At 33.0% G+C, this 21,314-nt stretch overlaps 1 protein-coding gene across 2 annotated transcripts in view; it reads left to right on the top strand.

The window, feature by feature from the left end:
- The window catches only part of Mtrex (Mtr4 exosome RNA helicase), a 97,215-nt gene that overhangs the window by 65,541 nt on the left and 10,360 nt on the right, over positions 1–21,314 (top strand). For both annotated transcript variants that reach the window (XM_076857286.2, XM_076857287.2), the window contains 6 exons: positions 1,099–1,209; positions 2,735–2,923; positions 7,350–7,513; positions 9,782–9,887; positions 13,797–13,853; positions 14,947–15,109. In XM_076857286.2, the coding sequence (XP_076713401.1) occupies positions 1,099–1,209; positions 2,735–2,923; positions 7,350–7,513; positions 9,782–9,887; positions 13,797–13,853; positions 14,947–15,109 (790 nt within the window). The remainder of the gene's footprint in view (positions 1–1,098; positions 1,210–2,734; positions 2,924–7,349; positions 7,514–9,781; positions 9,888–13,796; positions 13,854–14,946; positions 15,110–21,314) is intronic.

Here is a 21,314-nt window from a genome sequence, read left to right as displayed (position 1 = left end):
TCTCATGTCACTTATTAACATGGAATAAATATAGCCTACCTTTTATTTTTCACATTTGAGTATATGGCCTCTACTATTTTTAACACTGTTATTTACAGATTTGTTGACACTTCATGGAATTTGTTGCACTAAATAATTTATGCTCAGTATTTCATGTATATTGTTTGATTTTTATACTGAAAACAGTTTAATGAGATATAATTTTATCCCTATTTTTATGGTTGAGGAAATTGAAGCATAGAAAAGTTATATAACTTGTTCAAGGTCACACAGCTGAAAGTGAAATTTAAACCCAGACAGAATTTACTTTAGAACCCAGGGACCTTCTAAATTTAAGAGCATTGTAAGAATGCAAAATGATATATTGATGGTAAAGGCATTCTTGGCTGGAAAAAACATGGATATTTGTAGATATATGTTCTTGAAGATTATATCTTAATGAAAATACGCTATTTGCTCTGTTTGAAATATTTTTTTTTGTAATCTTCATTTCAGTCCATCTAGAACTTGATCCATCTTACTTGGCCATTTTGACTCTGATTTAATAGGAGTCTTTCTTCTATAGTGAGTCTTTCTTCTACAGTACTTTTTTTGAGTTCAAAAAGTGTCATATACTGAGAACATAAAAATGAGTAAACTTAAAAAATGAGTAAACTATGGATTCTGTATTGATCTTTTATTTGTGTATACCATTTACTTGCCTGTTTAAAGATTTGAAGTAGGTTTTACTTTTTAAATTTTTATTTTATGAACTCAGGGGCACTTAACTGCTGAGCCACATTCCCCTCCCCCTATTTTTAATATTTATTAGAGACAGGGACTCACTGAGTTGCCTCCAGCCTCATTAAGTTGCTGAGGCTGGGTTTGAACTCAAGAACCTCCTGCTTTAGCCTCCCAGGTAGCTGTGATTATAGGTGTACACCACGACATTCGGCTAGGTTTTACTTTTTACTTACGATCTACTAAAATATAAGGAGTAGGGAGCTGTTACTACTTATACCTGTGACATACCATAAATATGCCTGCCTTTGATGGATCCAGGTTTAAGAAATGACAGGTTTTGAAAATGTGTAATATTAATTGTGTTTTTATTTATAGGTGGTTCCAGTTTTGGTGCATCTCCTGTCTGCTATTAGCAGTGTCAGGCTTTACATTCCTAAGGACCTTCGGCCAGTGGACAATAGACAAAGTGTTTTAAAATCAATACAGGTATGCATGTTCATTTTATAACTTAACTAGAAATTTTATATAAGTAGAATTCATAAAGAGGCAACTGAAATGCTTTTAAATATAGTCCTTTCAGAAAAACTATAAAGAATACCAATAGTGGCAGTCATTTTCATAAAATGACTACAGCAGATAGATATACATGTAGCCTTGTGCTTTCTTTCAGTTTGTCAGCAAAGTGGATTACTGTTTTGTACTAAATATGATTTGCTTTGTTCATCAGGAATGAAAATAACTATAAGCTCAGACTGTGTAAAAAAAGTGTTATGTATAAAATCATGTGCCAGGACTTTTAGCCATTTTTTAATATAGTTAATAAATGGGTGAAATAATTTAATTTTCCCCTAGAAAAAGGAAGGTTTCAAAGTTATTTTGTCAATAAACAATTAAGTAGCATTTACTATACATTGAGGGCTCTGTACAGGAATCTGAGAAAACAAAAATAAATAAATAGAATGCTTTTGGGATAACATAGGAATTTTTAAGCTATGGTTCATAGGGGGATTTCCTGAAATAAATGAACGTTCTGGAAGACTTTAAAAGTTCCCAAAGAGTTCAAAACTCTCCTAACTAGGCTGATGATAGATAAATGTATTTTATAAGCTCATCAAATATAATGTCCTGCTGAAATCTTTTTTTCTAATATTTTCAAAACAGTGGTTTAGTTATGAAGAGAAATACATGTTAGTCATTATTAAGTTGACATAAATAATGCAGTCATTCTGAAAACATGATTTCTTTGTGCATCTGCATTAGGTCACTTTTTCTGCTAAATTTAAACTTAAATTGAAATGAATTTTTGTTTGGCAAATTGCATTCTTGTCCTTTTGTTTTATAGATCACTGTGCTTTGTCCACAGAAACACATTTCAGCTTTGACATTATCTTTGTTAGTAACTTCACTTCATCTCCCCCACCCCCCCACCCCTGATGTTGGGGATTCAACCCAGGGCCTTGTGCAAGCAAGGGAAGTACTCTACCAACTAAGCTATATTCCCAGCCCCTACATCTCATTTTTATCTCATTATATTTAAAAAGTTAGTATTTAAAGGATTCCAGACACTTTAAAAGTTTCTGTTTTCTAATTCAGTAGTGCCCTGTCTAGGAATCAACTCCAGAGAAAATTCTGGAAAATTCAAAACAATTTGCACATAAGAGATGTTAAATACAGAATTGTTTTACAACAATCTAATATTGATGATGGCCTTATTAGATCAGTAAGTTGTAACGTATCCTATTCTATTGACCTATATGATACTAGATTTATTAGAGACTTATAATAATATTTCCCTTTATCAGTAACTCATAGCATAGCAATTAAAAAGGAGTTTCAAAAACCATTGCAATTGGAAAATGCCTTCCAGTTTAACTGAGAAAAAATATATGTAGCATCCTTTTTTTATGTCTATGTGCATATAGAAAAAAGATAAAAGGAAGTATTGACTTAGTTTACTGTTATTAATTTTCTTTAAGAGAAAATGAATTTTACATATTATATTTTGTTTCAGGAAGTTCAGAAGCGTTTTCCTGATGGTGTTCCTTTATTAGATCCTATTGATGATATGGGCATTCAAGATCAAGGTTTGAAAAAGGTCATTCAGAAAGTAGAGGCTTTTGAGCATCGGATGTATTCTCATCCACTTCACAATGATCCAAATTTGGAAACTGTGTACACACTTTGTGAAAAAAAAGCACAGGTATGGCAGAAACTTCATTTTTATGATAGAATTCTGTGTACTTTATTAAGTAAATGTGGTTTTCATTTCCTTGTCCTATTGGTCTGATCAGGTAAAGTGGAATTTCTGGCTCACTTTTAAATTATCAACTTTCAAACCTATCAGCTCTCAATAGCAAATCAAAATAAAGTCATTATAGTATAGTTTTGTTTAATTTTTTTTTTATTGGTTATTCAAAACATTACAAATATTGCAGAATTATATCGGTTACACATCCACATTTTTACATAGTACCATAATAGTAACTGTTGTATTCTGCTACCTCTCCTATCCTCTACTATCTCCCCTCCCCTCCCCTCCCCTCTTCTCTCTCTACCCCATCATTTCTCTCCTTATTTTTTTTCCTATTCCCCTCACAACCTCTTATATGTAATTTTGTATAACAATGAGGGTCTCCTTCCATTTCCATGGAATTTCCCTTTTCTCTCCCTTTCCCTCCCACCTCATGACTCTGTTAAATGTTAATCTTTTCCTCCTGCTCTTCCTTCCTGTTCTGTTCTTAGTTGCTCTCATTATATCAAAGAAGACATTTGGCATTTGTTTTTTAGGGATTGGCTAGCTTCACTTAGCATAATCTGCTCTAATGTCATCCATTTCCCTGCAAATTCCATGATTTTGTCATTTCTTAGTGCTGCGTAGTACTCCATTGTGTATAAAACAGCACAATACTCACCCTTTTAAAGTGTCCCAATTCAGTGGGTTTTTGTTTTTTTTGTTTCTTTGTTTTTTACTACATTCACAACACCACTATCTAATTCAGAACATTTTCTTCACCACAAAACAAACACATCCAATAGCAGTCACTCTCTGTTTTCTCACCCTTCAAACCCTGGCAACCACAAGTATACTGCCTATTCCAGACATTTCATATAAATTAAATTACATAATATGTGTCCTCTGTGTCTGCTTTCTTTCACCTAGCATATTACCTTCAAGGTTCATCTATATTTTAACATGAATTGGTATACTTTATTCCTTTTATAGCTAAGTAATATTTCATTGTATGGATATACCATGTTTTGTTCACCCATTCATCAGTTCGTGGACATTTGATTTTATCGCACCTTGGTTATTTTAAATAATAGTACTATGAACCTCTTGTACAAACTTCTTTGTGAACCTGTGGATTTTTTTTTATCTCTTTTGAGTGGAATTGGGTAGAATTATGGAATCCTGTGGAAACTAGGTATATTTTTGAGAACCTTCCAAACTTTTCCAAAGTGGCTGCATCATTTTTGTTATCCAGCAATTTATGAGAGTTCCATGTTGTCCACATCTTGATTAAAACTTACTGTTGTCTGTATTTTTTTACTTTAGCCATTCTGATAGTTTGAAGTGGTAATAGATTAGTTTTTTAAGGTAGTTGTAATTTCTACTCAGTAGAAGCATTCTTACAGCCATTACAAATAGTGAATTCAGAAAAACAATTTTGAAGTAAACACTCTTCTTTCTACTAGTCTCTCCTCTTGAACTATAATGTTTTAATGTGTGCAGGTTTACCTTCCTCCATTAAAGTTAATTCCTTTCTCTTATGCTTTTTTGGCTTTTATTACAAACTGCTTTTCATCAATACATTTGTCTTTCTTTTTCACAAACTAGATCTTAAGTTCCTTAGGTTCAAATGTTCCATATTTGAAACTCTCCCATAGTGTTATATGTTTATTGTAAAGTAGATGTCAAGAGTTTCTATCCTTTGGCTTAATAGAATAATACATTTAGTTGATAGTTTTAAAACATTCTTTTTATAGCTTTTTGTGAATTGTGATCTCTTACGTGACTACAAGACACATTTTGCATCTCTTACCCCTAAGAAGCCTTCCAAATCTGGCCCCTCAATTGTCAATATTTTAAGTTCTTACATCTACTGAAATAGGTTTCTCACTTAGTGGAATTGAGACTGCAAAATGAGACAGTAAAAAGGATATTCTTGTAGCATTCTTTAAAAAAACAAATGACCGGGATTGGGGTTGTGGCTCAGTGGAAGAGCACTCACCTAGTATGTGTGAGGCATTGGGTTCGATCCTCAACACTACATAAAGAAATAATAAACAAAATAAAGGTATTGTGTCCATCTACAACTAAAAAAAAGAAATTCTTTATTAAAAAAAAAACACAACAAATGACTCAAATACTTGGGAATTAATCTAACCAAGGAACTAAAAGAGCTCTACAATGAAAATTACAGAACACTGAAGAAAGAGATTAATTTCTTAAAAGATGGAAAAATAGGGCTGGGGCTATAGCTCAGTGGTAGAGTGCTTGCCTAGCATGTGTGAGGTACTGGGTTTGATTCTCAGGACTGCATATAAATAAAATAAAGATCTGTCAACAATTAAAAAAATTTTTAAATGTTTTTTTAAAAGATGGAAAAATATCCCCTTTTTTTGATAGATAGAATTAATATTGTCAAAATGGCCATATTACCAAAAGCAGTATGTAGATTCAACACAATCCCCATCAAAATACCAATAGTTTTCTTCACAGAATTAGAAAAACAATTGTTAAACTCTTTTGGAAGAATAAGAGAGCCAGAATAGCCAAAGCAATACTAAGAAAGAAAAGCAAAGCAGGAGGCATCACAGTACTTGATCTGAAATTACACTACAGCGCTGTAGTAACAAGAATAGTATGGTATTGGCATCAAAATGGATAGAAGGACCAATGGAACAGAATAGAAGACACAGAGACAAACCTATATGTCTACAGCTGTTGGACATTTGACAAAGGTACCAAAAATATATTTTGCTGAAAAGACAGGCTTCATAACAAATGATGCTGGGAAAACTGGATAGCTGTATGTAGAAAAATGAAACTAGACCCCTATCTCTCATCTTATAGAAAACTGAAATCAAAATGAGTCAAAGACTTAGACCAGGAACTTTATAACTACTGGAGGAAAACACAGTCAACACTCCATCATACAGTCTTCCTTAACAAGACACCCCCCACACACAAAGTGTAAGAAATAAAACCAAGAATCAGTAAGTGGGATGTCATTAAACTAAAAAGCTTCTGCACAGCAAAAGGAAATGATTAAGAGTGTGAAAAGAGCCTTCAACATGGGAGAAAATCTTAGCCAGCTATTCCTCAGATAGGTGGTTAATATCCAGAATATGTCTAGAATTCAAAAAACTTAACACCAAAAAAAAAAGAAAAAAAAAAAACTAACCCCATCAGCAAATGGGCAAAAGAACTAAACAGAAATTTCTTAATAGAAGAAACAAATGGCCAACAAATATATGAAAAAATGTTCAACATTTCTAACAATCAAAGATACTCAAATCAAAACTACACTAACACTTCCTCTCACTCTAGTCAGAATGGCTGTGATCAAGAATATGAGCAACGATAAATGCTGGTGAGCTTGTGAGGAAAAAGGTAAACTTGTACCTTGTAACCACTCTGGAAAGCAGTATGGACATTCCTCAAAAAACTATACCACATGACCCAGCTATCACACCCCATGATATTTTCCCAAAAGATCTAACATCACATACCACAGCAAATTAGCCACCTTAATGTTTATAAAAGCACAATTCACAGTGGATAAATTATGGAATCAACCCAGGTGCCTGTCAATAGATGAATGGATTAAGAAGTTTTGGTGTATATATTCAATGGTTTCTACTCAGTCATTAAAAAAATGAAATTATGGTATTTGCAAGTATATAGATAGGAATTGAGAATATCATGCTAAGTAAAATAAGCCAAATTCCAAAACTCAAAGGTCTAATATTTTCTCTCATGTGTGGAAGAAAGAAAGGAAAAGAAGCAAATAAAGGAAAGGGGGAGGGAAGGATAGAATAACATAAAGGGAAGATTAGTAATGCAAAAGGAGATTGAGAGGCAGAGGGGAGGGATGGGTTAGGGGAGGCAACTCGGAAAGAATCCCTTAAAAACCCACACACATACTACAGGAAATTTCACCTTTATGCATAAATAAAAAGAACCAGTCAAATATTAATAAGTAGATAAGTAAAATAAAGAAGGGAAAAGGGGGAGGAGGTTATGAACTAAAATTGAATTTTATGCATATATGATCTTATTGGGGTGAACCCAACTAGTAGGTTTAACTATAAAGCTCTAATTAAAAAAAAAAGAAAAGAAAAAGCAATTTAATATAAACAATCTCAGTGTTGATTTGTAGAAAATGCTGATCAATTCATTGGAAACCAAGATTCTCATTAAAGAGAAAGTTGGATTTATATGTTCTCTTTGGAAAAGAAATCCTAATATTAAATGGGAAAGGAAGCTTATCTCATGTGTCATGGGGGAAAGCTCCTATGCTTATATATCCATGCATTATACAGAGATGTGTATTCTTTTTCCCCCAGATAGGGTCTCACCATATTTTCATATTGAGCTTTCTTTACTTTCTCTGCCTTAGATTGCAATAGATATTAAGTCTGCAAAACGAGAACTGAAGAAAGCAAGAACTGTCCTACAAATGGATGAACTCAAATGTCGCAAACGTGTTTTAAGAAGGTTGGGATTTGCTACTTCTTCTGATGTCATAGAGATGAAAGGACGAGTAGCTTGTGAGATAAGCAGGTAAAATATTGTTTTCTGGAAAGTTGATTTTAAGATAAGATACTATTTTTTAAATGAAAGGTGTTCATCTTTAGCAAAAAGCTGTGTTAAATATAAACGTGTCATAATACCTTTCACATTACATACAGTTTTAGATCACAAAATTAAGATATTAGAAAAAGGTTAAGTCTCAGTAATTAATACGCAAACACACACACGTGCGCGCACGTGCGCACGCACCTCAACCATTTGATATATTTTCTATGAAATCGTTTTTTAGGGGCTTGGGTTGTGTCTCAGTGGTAGAGCGCTCCCCTAGCATGTGTGAGGCCCTGGGTGGTATCCTCAGCACCACATAAAAACAAATAAAAAAATAAAGGTATTGTGTACAACTAAAAAATAAATATTTTTTAAAAAGAAATAGCTTTTTAATGCATAATGTAATTTTTACATAATCTTAGTTTATGCATAATCATGAGTGTGTAGAGAAAGAGAATTTATTTTTATTTTACATATATGAACATTTCTCCATCTAGAAACTAATAGATAACCATTATCCTTTTATGTGTGTTGGAGATTTTACTGAAGTTTTGGGCTAACCATAAGATATTACAATAGCATATTAGAGATCATAGCTTAAAAATGGATATAAGATAGAGTCCTCTCTCTGTATTCTCAGGGTTCTGCGTTCACGGATTCATCCAAATGTGAATAGAAAATATTTTAGGGGAAAAAAATGGCATCCATACAGCACACGTACAGATGTTTTTTTCTGGTCATTATTCCCCAAATAATACAGTATAATAATTATATATTGCATTTATAATATGTATTATAAGCAATCTAGGGATTACTTATATAAGTTTGATCTATTTATTCATATGCTAAAATTCATGTTACTAGAAATATTTTTTTCTGGTATAACCTACTGGCTAACAATAAAAATTTATTAAATCTGTAGCCAGATTTAGTCTTGGAAGAATGTGTATTGATTTTATCTTAAGATACATTTTCTGTTTATAAAACTGATATTATATCAAAGTACATTAATATTTTCTCAAAATTTGCAAAAATTTGGGGTCATTGTATACTCCTTCTGTCTTCCTATATCTAACTCTCTGCCCTTTTAAACATTGTTACCTACTAATGTACATTCATTATTTCTTGCCTAGTTTACTGCACTAGCTCCCTATTTATTCATTGCCTTGACTCAACTTTCTTGAGTTTTTTACATCCTTCAGACTGCCTTTACAATATTCTTTCTAAAACACAAATTCTTGCATATCATTCATTGGTAAAAGTTTTTTTGTGATTCTCTATTGCTTTTAAGCATAAATACTATAACCTTGTATATTCTTGCTCTTCCTTCTTCAGCCTATTTATTGACACATTCTTCAAATACTGTTGCTTTGGTTGACATGACTTTTTCTTTATCATTACCTTCCATCCTGCTAATTCCTTAGTCTTTTTTTCCAAGATCTCTTAAAATTTGCTGTGGGCCTCTCCAGTTTGACTTTAGGCTCCTCAACTTTTTATACATAACCACCTGTATGAACTTCTTTAGAGCACTCTGTTAGACCACTGTTCTGTGATGTTTGGTTTACTTGTCGGCCTCCCACGTTAGACTGTGGTTATTGGAAATAGTCTTGTCTTGTTGGTATTGTCCTCTTTTGACTTAACTCTTGATTTACCTTAGTGGATCCAAATTTAGTTTTTTTACTTTTATTTTTGAAGTTACATTTGTAAAGATTAATAGTTTGTAGCCATATGCTTTTTTATTTTTAGTTATAGATGGACACAACACCTTTATTTATTTATTTTTACATGGTGCTGAGTATCAAACCCAGTGCCTCATACAAGTGAGGCAAGCGCTCTGCCACTGAACCACAGCCCCAGCTCTAGCTGTATACTTTTTTAGAGATATTCTAAAGTATGAAGAAAAATTTATTCGGTAAGCAACAGTTTGTTTTATTCAAAAGCTGTTGCCCATCTTGATTGTAGACACTAGAAAAATAAGGTGTGAAATGTGGGCTTGGTGGGCATAAATTGTGATTTCTAACAAAGTTCTTTTTCATATCTTGATGTAGGTTCTCGCTAAGTTGCTGAGATTGGCTTTGAACTCATGATCCTCTTTCCTTAAGTCTTCTTAGTCACTGGGATTACAGGCGTGCACCACCATTCCCAGCAAAATAATACATTTTATTAAAAAAACAGCATGCTAAAGGTATATATAGTCAACATTTGTTTTATATGCTGACATTTGATATTCTTTTTTTTTTCCTTTGACAGTGCTGATGAGCTGCTTCTAACTGAGATGATGTTTAATGGACTTTTCAATGACCTTTCTGCAGAACAAGCAACGGCGTTATTAAGCTGCTTTGTGTTTCAAGAGAATGTGAGTAAATAGATTTAGTGAGTAAATAGATTTATTAATTCACACGTGCTGTGGTTTAGGTTAAATTAATGTAATAGATGCTTCTTTTTTTTGTGGTCTCAGTCAAAGCACATTTAATACAAATATAGTAGGAAAGAATTGAGTAATTAGGTGTGTACATTATTAAAAGAGTAAGATTTTATCTGTGGACAGTTCATCACTAATCAGATTCCAAGTTTTTTATTTGCTTTCATAACCCAGTTTATTACTCAGTTCTAGAAAAAGATAAGTGGAAATAAAATCTAGGAATATAAATAAAAATGAAGATAGATAATAAGGTTGAATTAAACACATCCCATTATGAGAGATAACTGCGAAGCAATTAATCCTGTGAGAAACTGAAGTCTCAGTTTTCATGGGCAAGGTTTAAGGCAGTGATGATAAAATCTTTGTTGGTTTAATATGAGTTATTAGTAATTAATTTTTAATATGAGTAATTAGTTCATTTTTAAGAACTCCTAAAAATACAAAAATGGCCATAATTCAGTGGTTGAGTGCTTGTCTTAATATGCACACGACCCTAGGTTTGATCCTCAGTGCCACAAGAAGACATTTGGAATAAAGTGCCGAATGGAGCACACAGAAGTACTAATTACCCTTGTACTGTTTTCCCCAAACCAGGATGGTTTGCTTTTAAAAGTAAAATATATTCTAGAGATTAGTGCTCTATCTGATGTGTGTGTGGTAAGAATTTGTTCCCAGTTAGTAGGCTCCCTATTTACCTCACTATGAATTGTGATGCATTCTTGTTATCATATATAACAAATTAAAATTTTTTTAAAAAGTAAAATATGTTGTTTTACTGTTCAAGTTTGAGGTATAATTCATTGTAGAGAATTAAGACAAGGACTTAAGCCTTGTAAAAATTTAATCTTGTTTTCTAAATTTTTAGAGGATGTTTTACAGTATTCCATAGTTTGATTTTTAAGTAAATTTTATAAGACAAAGTGTTTTTTTCAGTTCTGCTATTGATCTGTTTACCTATTAATGATTTTCCTTTTTTGTAACATGCCACAATTTTTATTGCAGTGTGGCCATTTTTGTGAAGGTGGAGAGTTTGATCTTAGAGCAATGTTTCATTTAAGGCTTTTTTTAATACAGAAATTGCCATCATGACTGACATTTGAAGTTTCTTTAATGTTGCAACACTCATATGATAAACATAAAACTATACTTACAGTAGTGTACACTCAGTGGAAAACAAAAAGGCATTAACAACAGGTATTTCTTTTAAGAAGATATGCAGATAACAGGAATGAGCACTGAGGCACTAGCATAAATTAATGACATAGTTAGCAAAACAATCGGCATTTCTTTTGAGATTGAACTCATTTTTTATAAAGTGTTTTTCATGCATAGTGTAATATGCGTACTGCCATGTCTCAAAAAAAGACTAAGGCAGGTGAGGTGCATGAATGCTCCAGTGCCTCACAGAACTACTGTCAAGTGCAACAAAAATAATACTGAAAAAATTTTACCATCCTACCAGTACAGGGTTATTTCAAGGTGTTCAGTGCACTGCAAGAGGGGCATTTAACCAGTTGTTTTGGGAAAAATAAGATAGGAAGGAATCCTTGGGTTCTACATAAAAGTACCATATTAGAGAATAGAATGGCAGCACTTAATAGGAGGCTTAAATGAATCATACCTCCTTCATTCATTATGTTGGAAAGGCCAGGTGGAAAGGGAAAACAAAACAAAAAACCACCTAATGCTTTTCCAGTGGACTGGGCTGGAGAAGTGAAAACCTCTTGTGATCCAGAAAGCACATGTCAGTCATTTTACAGTGGTTTTCCTTCATGTGAAACTATTGGACTATCTCCCAGTTTCTCTGTAAGTATCGAACGGTCCTTAATATCATCCAAGCCATTTATTTGCCACTTGTTTAATACCTGTAAATTTCTTTTTAATGGCATCTTTAGAGCAGCTAAAGATAGAGCAGTTTCTGTGGTGTCTCTGTCAGCCTTACTCCAGGCACCAGAGATAGAGCAGAAAGTTTTACTTTCATGAATCTTAGATGCAAAGTTAGTGAAGATATATAAAATACAAACATATTCTGTCAAGTAGTGATGAAAATTGGGAGAAAAGTAAAAGGGTTGGATAGAGATCCCTGGGTATTGGGGTTACTATTTTAAATAAGATTATTAGAAAAGGATTTCCCAGTAAACTAATTTGAATTGAGATCTGCAGGAGAGATGAAGGGGCATATTGTGTTCTTATCTGGTAGGACAGCATAAGTAAAATTGTACTTGTTCCTCTTATATCAAGACCAGTACTTTGTACCTACAGTGGCTAGAAAAAAGGAAGGTGATTAGTTGCTGTTGCCCATGAATGGACATAATGTCAAAGACATTTAATGGTCTTATATTATTTACTAAACCGAGATGTTGAGTTCATGCTGGCTCTTTTGCTTTTTCCTCATTCATCAATAAACTTTGGTTTTAACAGGAACAATATAGAATCTAGTTCATGCTTTATTACATAATATGCACATGTGCATGATACAAATCAAAACTAAGTCATTTGTAACTACTGATGCTTAAAATGTAGGGAGGTGCATTTCAACTAATCTGTAATTGCTTTTTTAAAAAATCACTTGTAATTACTTTAAATTCTGTCCTACACATACCATTCTTCCTCCTCCTCGATTGTGATTTCCCACCCCTATTACCTCCCCCATTTGGTCCCCTTCCTCGACTTCACTGCTCTCCCCTCTATTTTCATGAGACCACCACCCTCTCCCACCATATCCCTGATTTTAGTCCTTATTTCTCTCTAAGTTTCTGTATATAAGAGAAAACATTTAACCCTTAATTTTCTGTGTCTGGCTTATTTCACTTAGCATGGTATTCTCCAGTTCCATTCATTTACCAGTAAATGACAGAATTTCATTCTTTATATCTGAGTAAAACTTCATTGTGTTTATATATCACATTTTCTTTATCCTTTCATTTGTTGACACACAACCTTGGCTAGTTCCATAACTTGGCTATTGTGAATTGCACTGCTATAAACATTTATACCATGCTTACAATAATTTTGTTGTATATTAACTCTACCTTTGTCAAAATTTCTTTATTAATAATATTTTTATTTTTATCACAAGCCTGTCAGTTTTGAGAATCCGGCTTTGTTATTTCTAACAGGGCAAGAGTTCAACATTCAGAATTCAAGGAACTTGTCCAAGTGTATTTAGCTACTTAGTGATGGACATGAAACTTTATTATAATCTAAGTGAAAAATTGATACACTTTATAGTGGGAAAGCAGTAGTAAGAATACTAAAAGGGTTGGGGTTGTAGCTCAGTGGTAGAGCACTTGCCTAGCAGGTGTGAGACACTGGGTTTAGTTCTCAGATTGCAAATAAATAAATAAATAAAATAAGGTCTATCAACAACTAAAAAAATATTTTAAAAAATACTAAAAATCAGATTGAACTTTGTTATGCTTGTTAAAGAGCTGGAAATATCTGGGTAAAATAAAAATTAAGGACAATATTTTTAATGTCCTTTATCCATCTCAAATTTCCAGTTCCTATAGAGTACTTATGAGTTTCCTGTGATTAAACTGTTTATGGTGTTGATGCAACTAAACTATGTATGTTTGCAATATTTGCTGTCTTTCTTGGTTCCATTTGTAATGATAAAAATAGTACACTTTGTAAATTTAGCTGTGTAATATTTTCCTCTGAAATGTTGAGGATGAAAAGTTATATTGCTTGTAAAGTTGATTTGAAATGCAAAATGCTAATGACTCTAAATGTCATTATAATTTGATATTAATGGATAACACAAAAGCTTTGTTTGATTTTTAAAAACAGGTGATATGCACTGCACTCTAAACTTATATTTTTAAACTTTTTTTCCCATAGTCTAGTGAGATGCCCAAATTGACAGAACAGTTAGCAGGTCCACTTCGACAAATGCAGGTAAGATAGAATATTGTAAAATAAATGTTGTGATAGTGTAATCCTAGTACTTTATTATTCCACAGAGACAACTGTAGTTGGGATTAAATATATCATGTCATTTAATGCTGTTTTATTAACATTTTTATTATTTTCATTTTAGTAATTAAACGTTCTCTTTACAATGAATTGTATATAGTCTCTGAATGCAGATTTAAAACTGAATAGTGTGGATAGGATATTGACAATACATTGCTTACATCATTTTCTTCTTTAGTGGGAAAAATGGCATTGTATACATTTAGTATACTTTTGGCACATTTTTCCATTCTAGTTAATAACAACATTTTAAAATCTGCTTTATCATTAGTTATTTATCACTAAATACTCAAAGCCTCAGTATCTTATAGAAATAAATTTGTGTCTTTTTTTATTTCCTGAAAATGAACTATTTTTTATCTGCCTTTTAAGTTAAATCATAAAAAATAGCTCTCAGTGGAACATTCAGTATCTCTTAATGTTACTAAGAAATGAGAAAATAAAATGTTAAGATTTATATACTTTTAAGTATTGCTGGGGAAATATATACTTTTCCATAGGATTTGTTTTCTTCTAAATGCTTTGTTATTGTTTTGGTTTTATTAATGGAACAATTAGAGATTTTTAATTTTTTAATTTTTTTTTTAGTTGTAGATGGACACAATATCTTTATTTTTATTTATTTATTTTTATGTGGTGCTGAGGATCAATCCAGTACCTCACGCTTGCAGGGCAAGCGCTCTATCACTGGGCTACAACCCCAGCCCAATTAGAAATTATTTAAATGGTACTTTCTGAATAATTTTAATATAGAGTTCTCAGGTTTTGTAGAAAAGAAACAACTGGCTGAAAATCATGTTCTTGGTATATTTCTTAGCCACTTCAACATGAAGAAAAAAGCTTAACTGTTTAATCACTTAGCATTGTGCATCCTTAGAAATAAGACTATCCAAATTGCAGAATAACATTTAAAGTATAGGGAACTTTGTGTAATACTGACTTTGGAATCCTAAAGAAAAAAGTGATGTAGGAGATCATGAGTAAGGAATTTTAGCTATATCTTTTATTTTTAAAGGAATGTGCTAAAAGAATTGCAAAAGTTTCAGCAGAAGCAAAATTGGAAATTGATGAGGAAACTTACCTAAGCTCATTCAAACCCCACCTAATGGATGTGGTATATACCTGGGCAACTGGAGCTACTTTTGCCCACATCTGCAAAATGACAGATGTCTTTGAAGGTATGGTTAAATTTTGTGTACATGTACATATTCCCAGTATAAGAAATATACTCAAGATAGTCTTGTTTTAATTAAACGTGAATAATATATAGTTTTTTAATTTTGGTAGTAAAATGGAATCTTCTGCCCATGTTGGTTAAAAAAAAGTATTTTCTACAGACCTTTTGTATTATTCAATAAGCACGGTCTGCTTCTACTAAATTACTTAGGAAACTATTTTAACAGAACATAATTCTGTGCCTAAGTGTCTGCACTCATAAATGTAATCTTAGTTATATATATGATGATCTTAGTTATATATATGTGTATATTTTTGCTGTTTGCTTTTGTTCTCTTGGTAAGAACTTAATAGTTTGCTATAAGATTTCATGAAAAATAGCAGAGCTGAAATGATTGATCATTGCATGTGTAATAACATGGCTTCATTCAGACTATTATTACAGAATGAAGCAAATTAAAATTAATGAGCAGAATTTTAAGAAACTGAAGAATAACTGTTATCTACCTGAAGAGAAATTTTTAAGTGAAAAAGTAAAAAGAACATATAAATGATTACAAATGAATTAGAAGAAATAAAAATATACAAGAATATGTAGAGAAAATCTTATTCACAAATGCTGCATTCATTGGGAATAGATTGGTTTTGTAGACGTTTTTCATGGTGAATTGTATTTGGTAAATTAGATATTTACATTGTACTATTAAAAGTGAAAATAGCCGGGCGTGGTGGCACATGCCTGTAATCCCAGTGACTTGGGAGGCTGAGGTAGAAGGATCATGAGTTCAATGCCAGCTTCAGCAAAAGTGAGCCACTAAGTAACTCAGTGAGACTCTGTCTCTAAATAGAATACAAAATAGGGCGGGAGATGTGGCTTAGTGGCTGAATGCTCCTGAGTTTAATCCCCGGTACCTGCCACCCCCACCCCCCACCCCACCCCACCCCCGCTCCACCCCCCAAAAAAAAGAAATGAGCTTGGCTTTCATAGAAATTTTAAGAATATTTAAAATACTATTACTATTGCTTTTAGGTCTAATTTGAGAAAAATTAAATTTTGGTATACCCAATATTATATGACTTCCAGCTGATAATATTATGGAAATAATACATTATTGATTTTATGAGTCAGTAATTTTTATGATGAGGTTAAATTTCTCTGCCACAGAATTTTTTTATTAATTTTTTTTAAATAAATGATAGCAGAGTACATTACAATTCATATGACACATTTAGAACACAACTTTTCATACCTCTGGTTTTATATAAAGTATGTTCACATCAATTCATGTCTTTGTACATGTACTTTGAATAATGATGTCCATCACATTCTACCATCATTGCTAACCTCCTGCCCCCTCCCTTCCCCTCCCACCTCTCTGTCCTATCTAGAGTTTGTCAGTTCCTCCTCTGTTCCCCCTCCTTACCCCATTATGAGTCATTCACCTTATATCAGAGAAAACATTGAACATTTGTTTTGTTGGAATTGGCTAACTTCACTTGGCATTATCTTCTCCAACTCCATCCATTTACCTGCAAATGCCATGATTTTATTCTCTGAGTAATATTCTATTGTATATATATATGCCACATTTTTTTATCCATCTATTGAAGGGCATCTAGTTTTGCTATTGTGAATTGTGCTGCTATAAACATTGATGTGGCTGTGTCTCTGTAGTATGCTGTTTTTAAGTCCTTTGGGTATAGACCAAGGAGAAGAATAGCTGGGTCAAATGGTGGTTTTTTATTCCCAGTTTTCCAAGGAATCTCCATACTACTTTCCATATTGGCTGCATCAATTTGTAGTCCCACCAGCAGTGTATGAGCATACCTTTTCCCTCACATCCTCGCCAACACTTATTGTTTTTTGTTTTCATAATTGCTGCCATTCTGACAGGAGTGAGAAGAGTAGTTTTGATTTGCATTTCTCTAATTGCTAGAGATGATGAACATTTTTTCATATATTTGTTGATTAATTGTATATCTTCTTCTGAGAAGTGTCTATTCAGGTCCTTGGCCCCTTTATTGACTGGGTTTTTATTTTTTATTTTTTTGGTGTTTAGCTTTTTGATGTGTGAAGGGTAATTGAAATTGCTCACAAGATGTAGGTTCTCTATTCACCTCACAGATTGTTTCTTTTGCTGAGAGGAAACTTTTTTAGTTTGAATTCATCCCATTTATTGATTCTTGCTTTTAATTCTTTTTTTAAATTGTTGATAGACTTTTATTTTATTTATTTATATGTGATGCTGAGAATCAAACCCAGTGTGCCAGTCAAGTGTCTATGATTTAATTCCTAGGTCTTTGATCCACTTTGAGTTGAGTTTTGTGCATGGTGAGAGATAGGGTTTAATTTCGTTTTGTTGCATATGTTTTTCTAGTTTGCCCAACACCATTTATTGAAGAGGCTATCTTTTTTCCAATGTATGTTTTTGGCACCTTTGTCTAATATAAGATAATTGTAATTTTGTGGGTTAGACTCTGTGTCCTCTGTTCTGTACCATTGGTCTACCAGTCTAATTTGGTGCCAATACCATGCTGTTTTTGTTACTATTGCTCTTTAGTATAGTTTAAGGTCTGATATAGTGATGCCACCTGCTTCACTCTTCCTCCTAAGGATTGCTTTAGCTATTCTGGGTCTCTTATTTTTCCAGATAAATTTCATGATTGCTTTTTCTCTTTCTATGAGGAATGCCATTGGAATTTTGATCAGAATTGCATTAAATCTGTATAGTGCTTTTGGTAATATGATCATTTTGATAATATTAACTCTGCTTGTCCAAGAGCAAGGGTAGATCTTTTCATCTTCTAAGGTCTTCTTTGATTTCTTTAGGGTTCTGTAGTTTTCGTTGTATAGATCTTTTACCTCTTTCGTTGACTTGATTGCCAAGTGTGGTTTTGTTTTTTTTTTGTTTTTTTTGTTTTTGAGATTATTGCAAATGGGATAGTTTTCCTCATTTCCCTTTCAGAGCATCTGCCATAATCTATCTGTCTACCTATCTATTTATTTATTTATTCATTTTTATGTGATGCTGAGATTGAACCCAGAGCCTCACACATGCTGGGCGTGTGCTCTACCTCTGAGCTATAGCCCCAGCCCATTTTTAAGGTTTTTAATGTCATAGTTTGTACATCGTACACTGTTTTTTAATTAATTTAATGTGGTGTCTTAGAACTTTCCCTAAAGATAATAAATTTCTAAACCATCAATTAGTGAAAGGCCCCAAATACTCTGCTGAGCATTTTGTTACTGAGGTCACTGTTAAGTAACTCATGATGCTAAGAGTTTTGTAAGATTTGCATCTAATCACTAAAATAGCATTTCATTGTAAATAGTATCATCTCCATTTTGCATAAGGAATTCAAGGTAAATAATTTTGCCAGTGTCATCATACCATAATTTGACCTCTGTGACTACAAGTTGATAACTTTGTTTAATCACTGTAACAACTTATTATTAAACTTTGAACACCTGAAGACTCCTTAAACCCTACCCTAGAATATACCATCTTCATCCACAAAAAATTCATGCTTGTAGGAATGGTAAGAAAGTTCATAATAGTTCATGGTAGGTAGCAACAGTTGAGTCTGAGAAAAGTTAGGTATGACATACCTTAGTTGGGAACATTGCTTAACACACAGGAACTTAAGTCAGTGATGGCAGTTTTTGTGTTTCAGAGATATCAAGGTAATGAAATACAGCAGTTCTACTCTTCATTCAGCCAACGTTTTGAAAAATACAGATGAAATTCTGTGCCTCAATAAATACCTGCTTCTCAAGTAAAATCAAAACACTGACACGAAACAATAGTGAAACATAGCAGAGATTAGTTTTTTTAAAAAATAAAAATCAAAGGGTTAAAAACCCTAAGACTAACTAATAACATTTAGTTATTTCTATAATTTTTTTGTGGATTATTTTTCTGTCCTTTCCTATGCTTAAATGGAAATGTTATCGCAATATAGATGATAAATCCTGAAGCTGTATAGTTCTGCCTAAGTACCTGTTGCCTCTGTGAATTGATCTTTTTCACAGCATACTGCCTCTTTTGAATTTGGGTGGGAGTCATTTCTAGATTATAATTTGCTCCAAATCTAAGTTTGAAGAATTTGAGAAATGCAGTTTTCTAATTATAACTTGAAGTCAGGTCTAACATCAGCATGATTTTCATGTTTTTCTGGTCTAAATGCCATTAGCTAAATCTTTTCTTTCTAAAGTTGGGACAGTCTATATATATTAACTGTTAAAAACAACATGATTAGCCAGGTGCGGGGTGGGGTGGGGTGCTCGCCCATAATCCCAGTGGCGTGGCAGACTGAGTCAGGAGAATCTTGAGTTCAAAGTTCACCTCAGCAACTGCAAGGTGTGAAGCAACTCAGTGAGACACTGTCTCTGAATAAAATACAAAATGGGGCTGGGGATGTGACTCCGTGGTTGAGTGTCCCCGAGTTCCATCCCCAGTACCAAAAAACAAAACATAATTAAACAAACAAAAAAACTTGAGAACCTTGATTTACTTAGAATAATAGTTTCTTTTTCCATCATAGTGTTTCTCTCTTCTTAATTTTTATCATGTTATTTAGTTCTTCTATTTCAAAATAAGCATTCTCTCATCTTTTTTCTTTTTCTTTTTTTTTTTTTTTTGAGAGAGAGAATTTTAATATTTATTTTTTAGTTTTTTTCGGTGGACACAACATCGTTGTTTGTATGTGGTGCTGAGGATCGAACCCAGGCCGCATGCATGCCAGGCAAGCGCGCTACCACTTGAGCCACATCCCCAGCCTGCATTCTCTCATCTTGTTATTTTACATTTTTATATGATGGGGAAAATATTATAATCAAAGCTCTAGCTCATAGTGTAGTGTGTCTTTCTTTTTAATGTCATAAAATAGTTTCATTGGAATTTTTTAATGTGCTATGTTCAAAACATATTTGTTCCTGATAAGATTCTTAATTTTTTTTTTTATATAAAATTGCCTGATTTATACTCTGAGCCTCAGAAGTAGTTACACGTATTCTTCAACCATTAACTGGGGCTAGTTAACACTGTAATGATGAAGAACATGTGTTTTGAGAATGTCTGATGCTAGCGAACCATTTATAATGGTATTCAGTTCAGGAATTTTGAAGACTATATTTAAAACTACTTTGTCCCCCTAAGAAAGGATAGAACATAATTGTTTCTTATTTTTATTAAACTGAATTTAAACATGATATTTTTGTGGGCTGACGCCTAGGGTTTCAATCTGCCAACCTTGTAGTGGATCTAAAACACCAGCTATTACTACTTCCTGACTATGCATAAACAATATTATATTTTTAATTGTGCATGAAGGATGAAAAAAGAAGTTGTTTTGCGTTGAGCATTCATCATTAGGAAAGCTTCTGTGATGAGTTATCTCTTGAAATTATTCACTCTACTCCTGCCTCCTGTAGATTTTTTATTTATTTATTTATTTAGTTAATTTTAGGTGGACACAATATCTTTATTTTATTTTTATGTGGTGTTGAGGATCAAACCCAGTGCCTCACACATGCCAGGCAGGCATGGTACCACTTGAGCCACATCCCCAGCCCCCCTCCTGTGGTATTTTAAAGCAAAACTTTTGTAGTGCACTGCCCAACTCTTTGCCACATGTTCTTTATATTTCCTTTCCTAGGACAGAGTACCTCAGTGTGGTAAAAAATTTTCCAATGAATTTGGGTTTTTTGGTACTTCTGTTAATAATAGAATAATAGTTTATTAACATGTTTATGTTTAAATTTTGGTACATTTTGAGTGCCAAGTGAATTAGTAATTAGTATCTAATACTTGTTCATTTGATGACTGATTCAGAGACCTTACTGGGGATCAGGTACTGTGCTGAGTTCAGTGTGTGAAGCAACATCTCTGCCCTCAAGATAGGGTTCAGCCTAAGCTGGGATTTAGTGGTAAGTAGTTGCAGGTTATAGTTGTGGTCCTAACCTCAGACCAAAGTAGATGGGAATATTAAATTAGGGCACGAACTGTAGGTAACCAGTTTAGGGAAGCCAAAAAACTGAAGGTAGAAATATTGTCTAGAGAAATTTGCTGCTTTCTATCCTTAATGAGTATGATACTGTTTTGTGTCTGAACTAAGTAACCCTGATGTTTATAAAATGTCATGAAAAGTAGTGATTCATGCTACAATATGGATGAACCTTGAACACATTAAGCTTGAGTGAAAGAA

This window comes from Callospermophilus lateralis, chromosome 5 (genome assembly GCF_048772815.1).
Source record: "Callospermophilus lateralis isolate mCalLat2 chromosome 5, mCalLat2.hap1, whole genome shotgun sequence".
NCBI lineage: Eukaryota > Metazoa > Chordata > Mammalia > Rodentia > Sciuridae > Callospermophilus > Callospermophilus lateralis.
The sequence above is the reverse complement of the archived record's forward strand: the minus strand, read 5'-3'. Positions and strand labels throughout refer to the sequence as shown.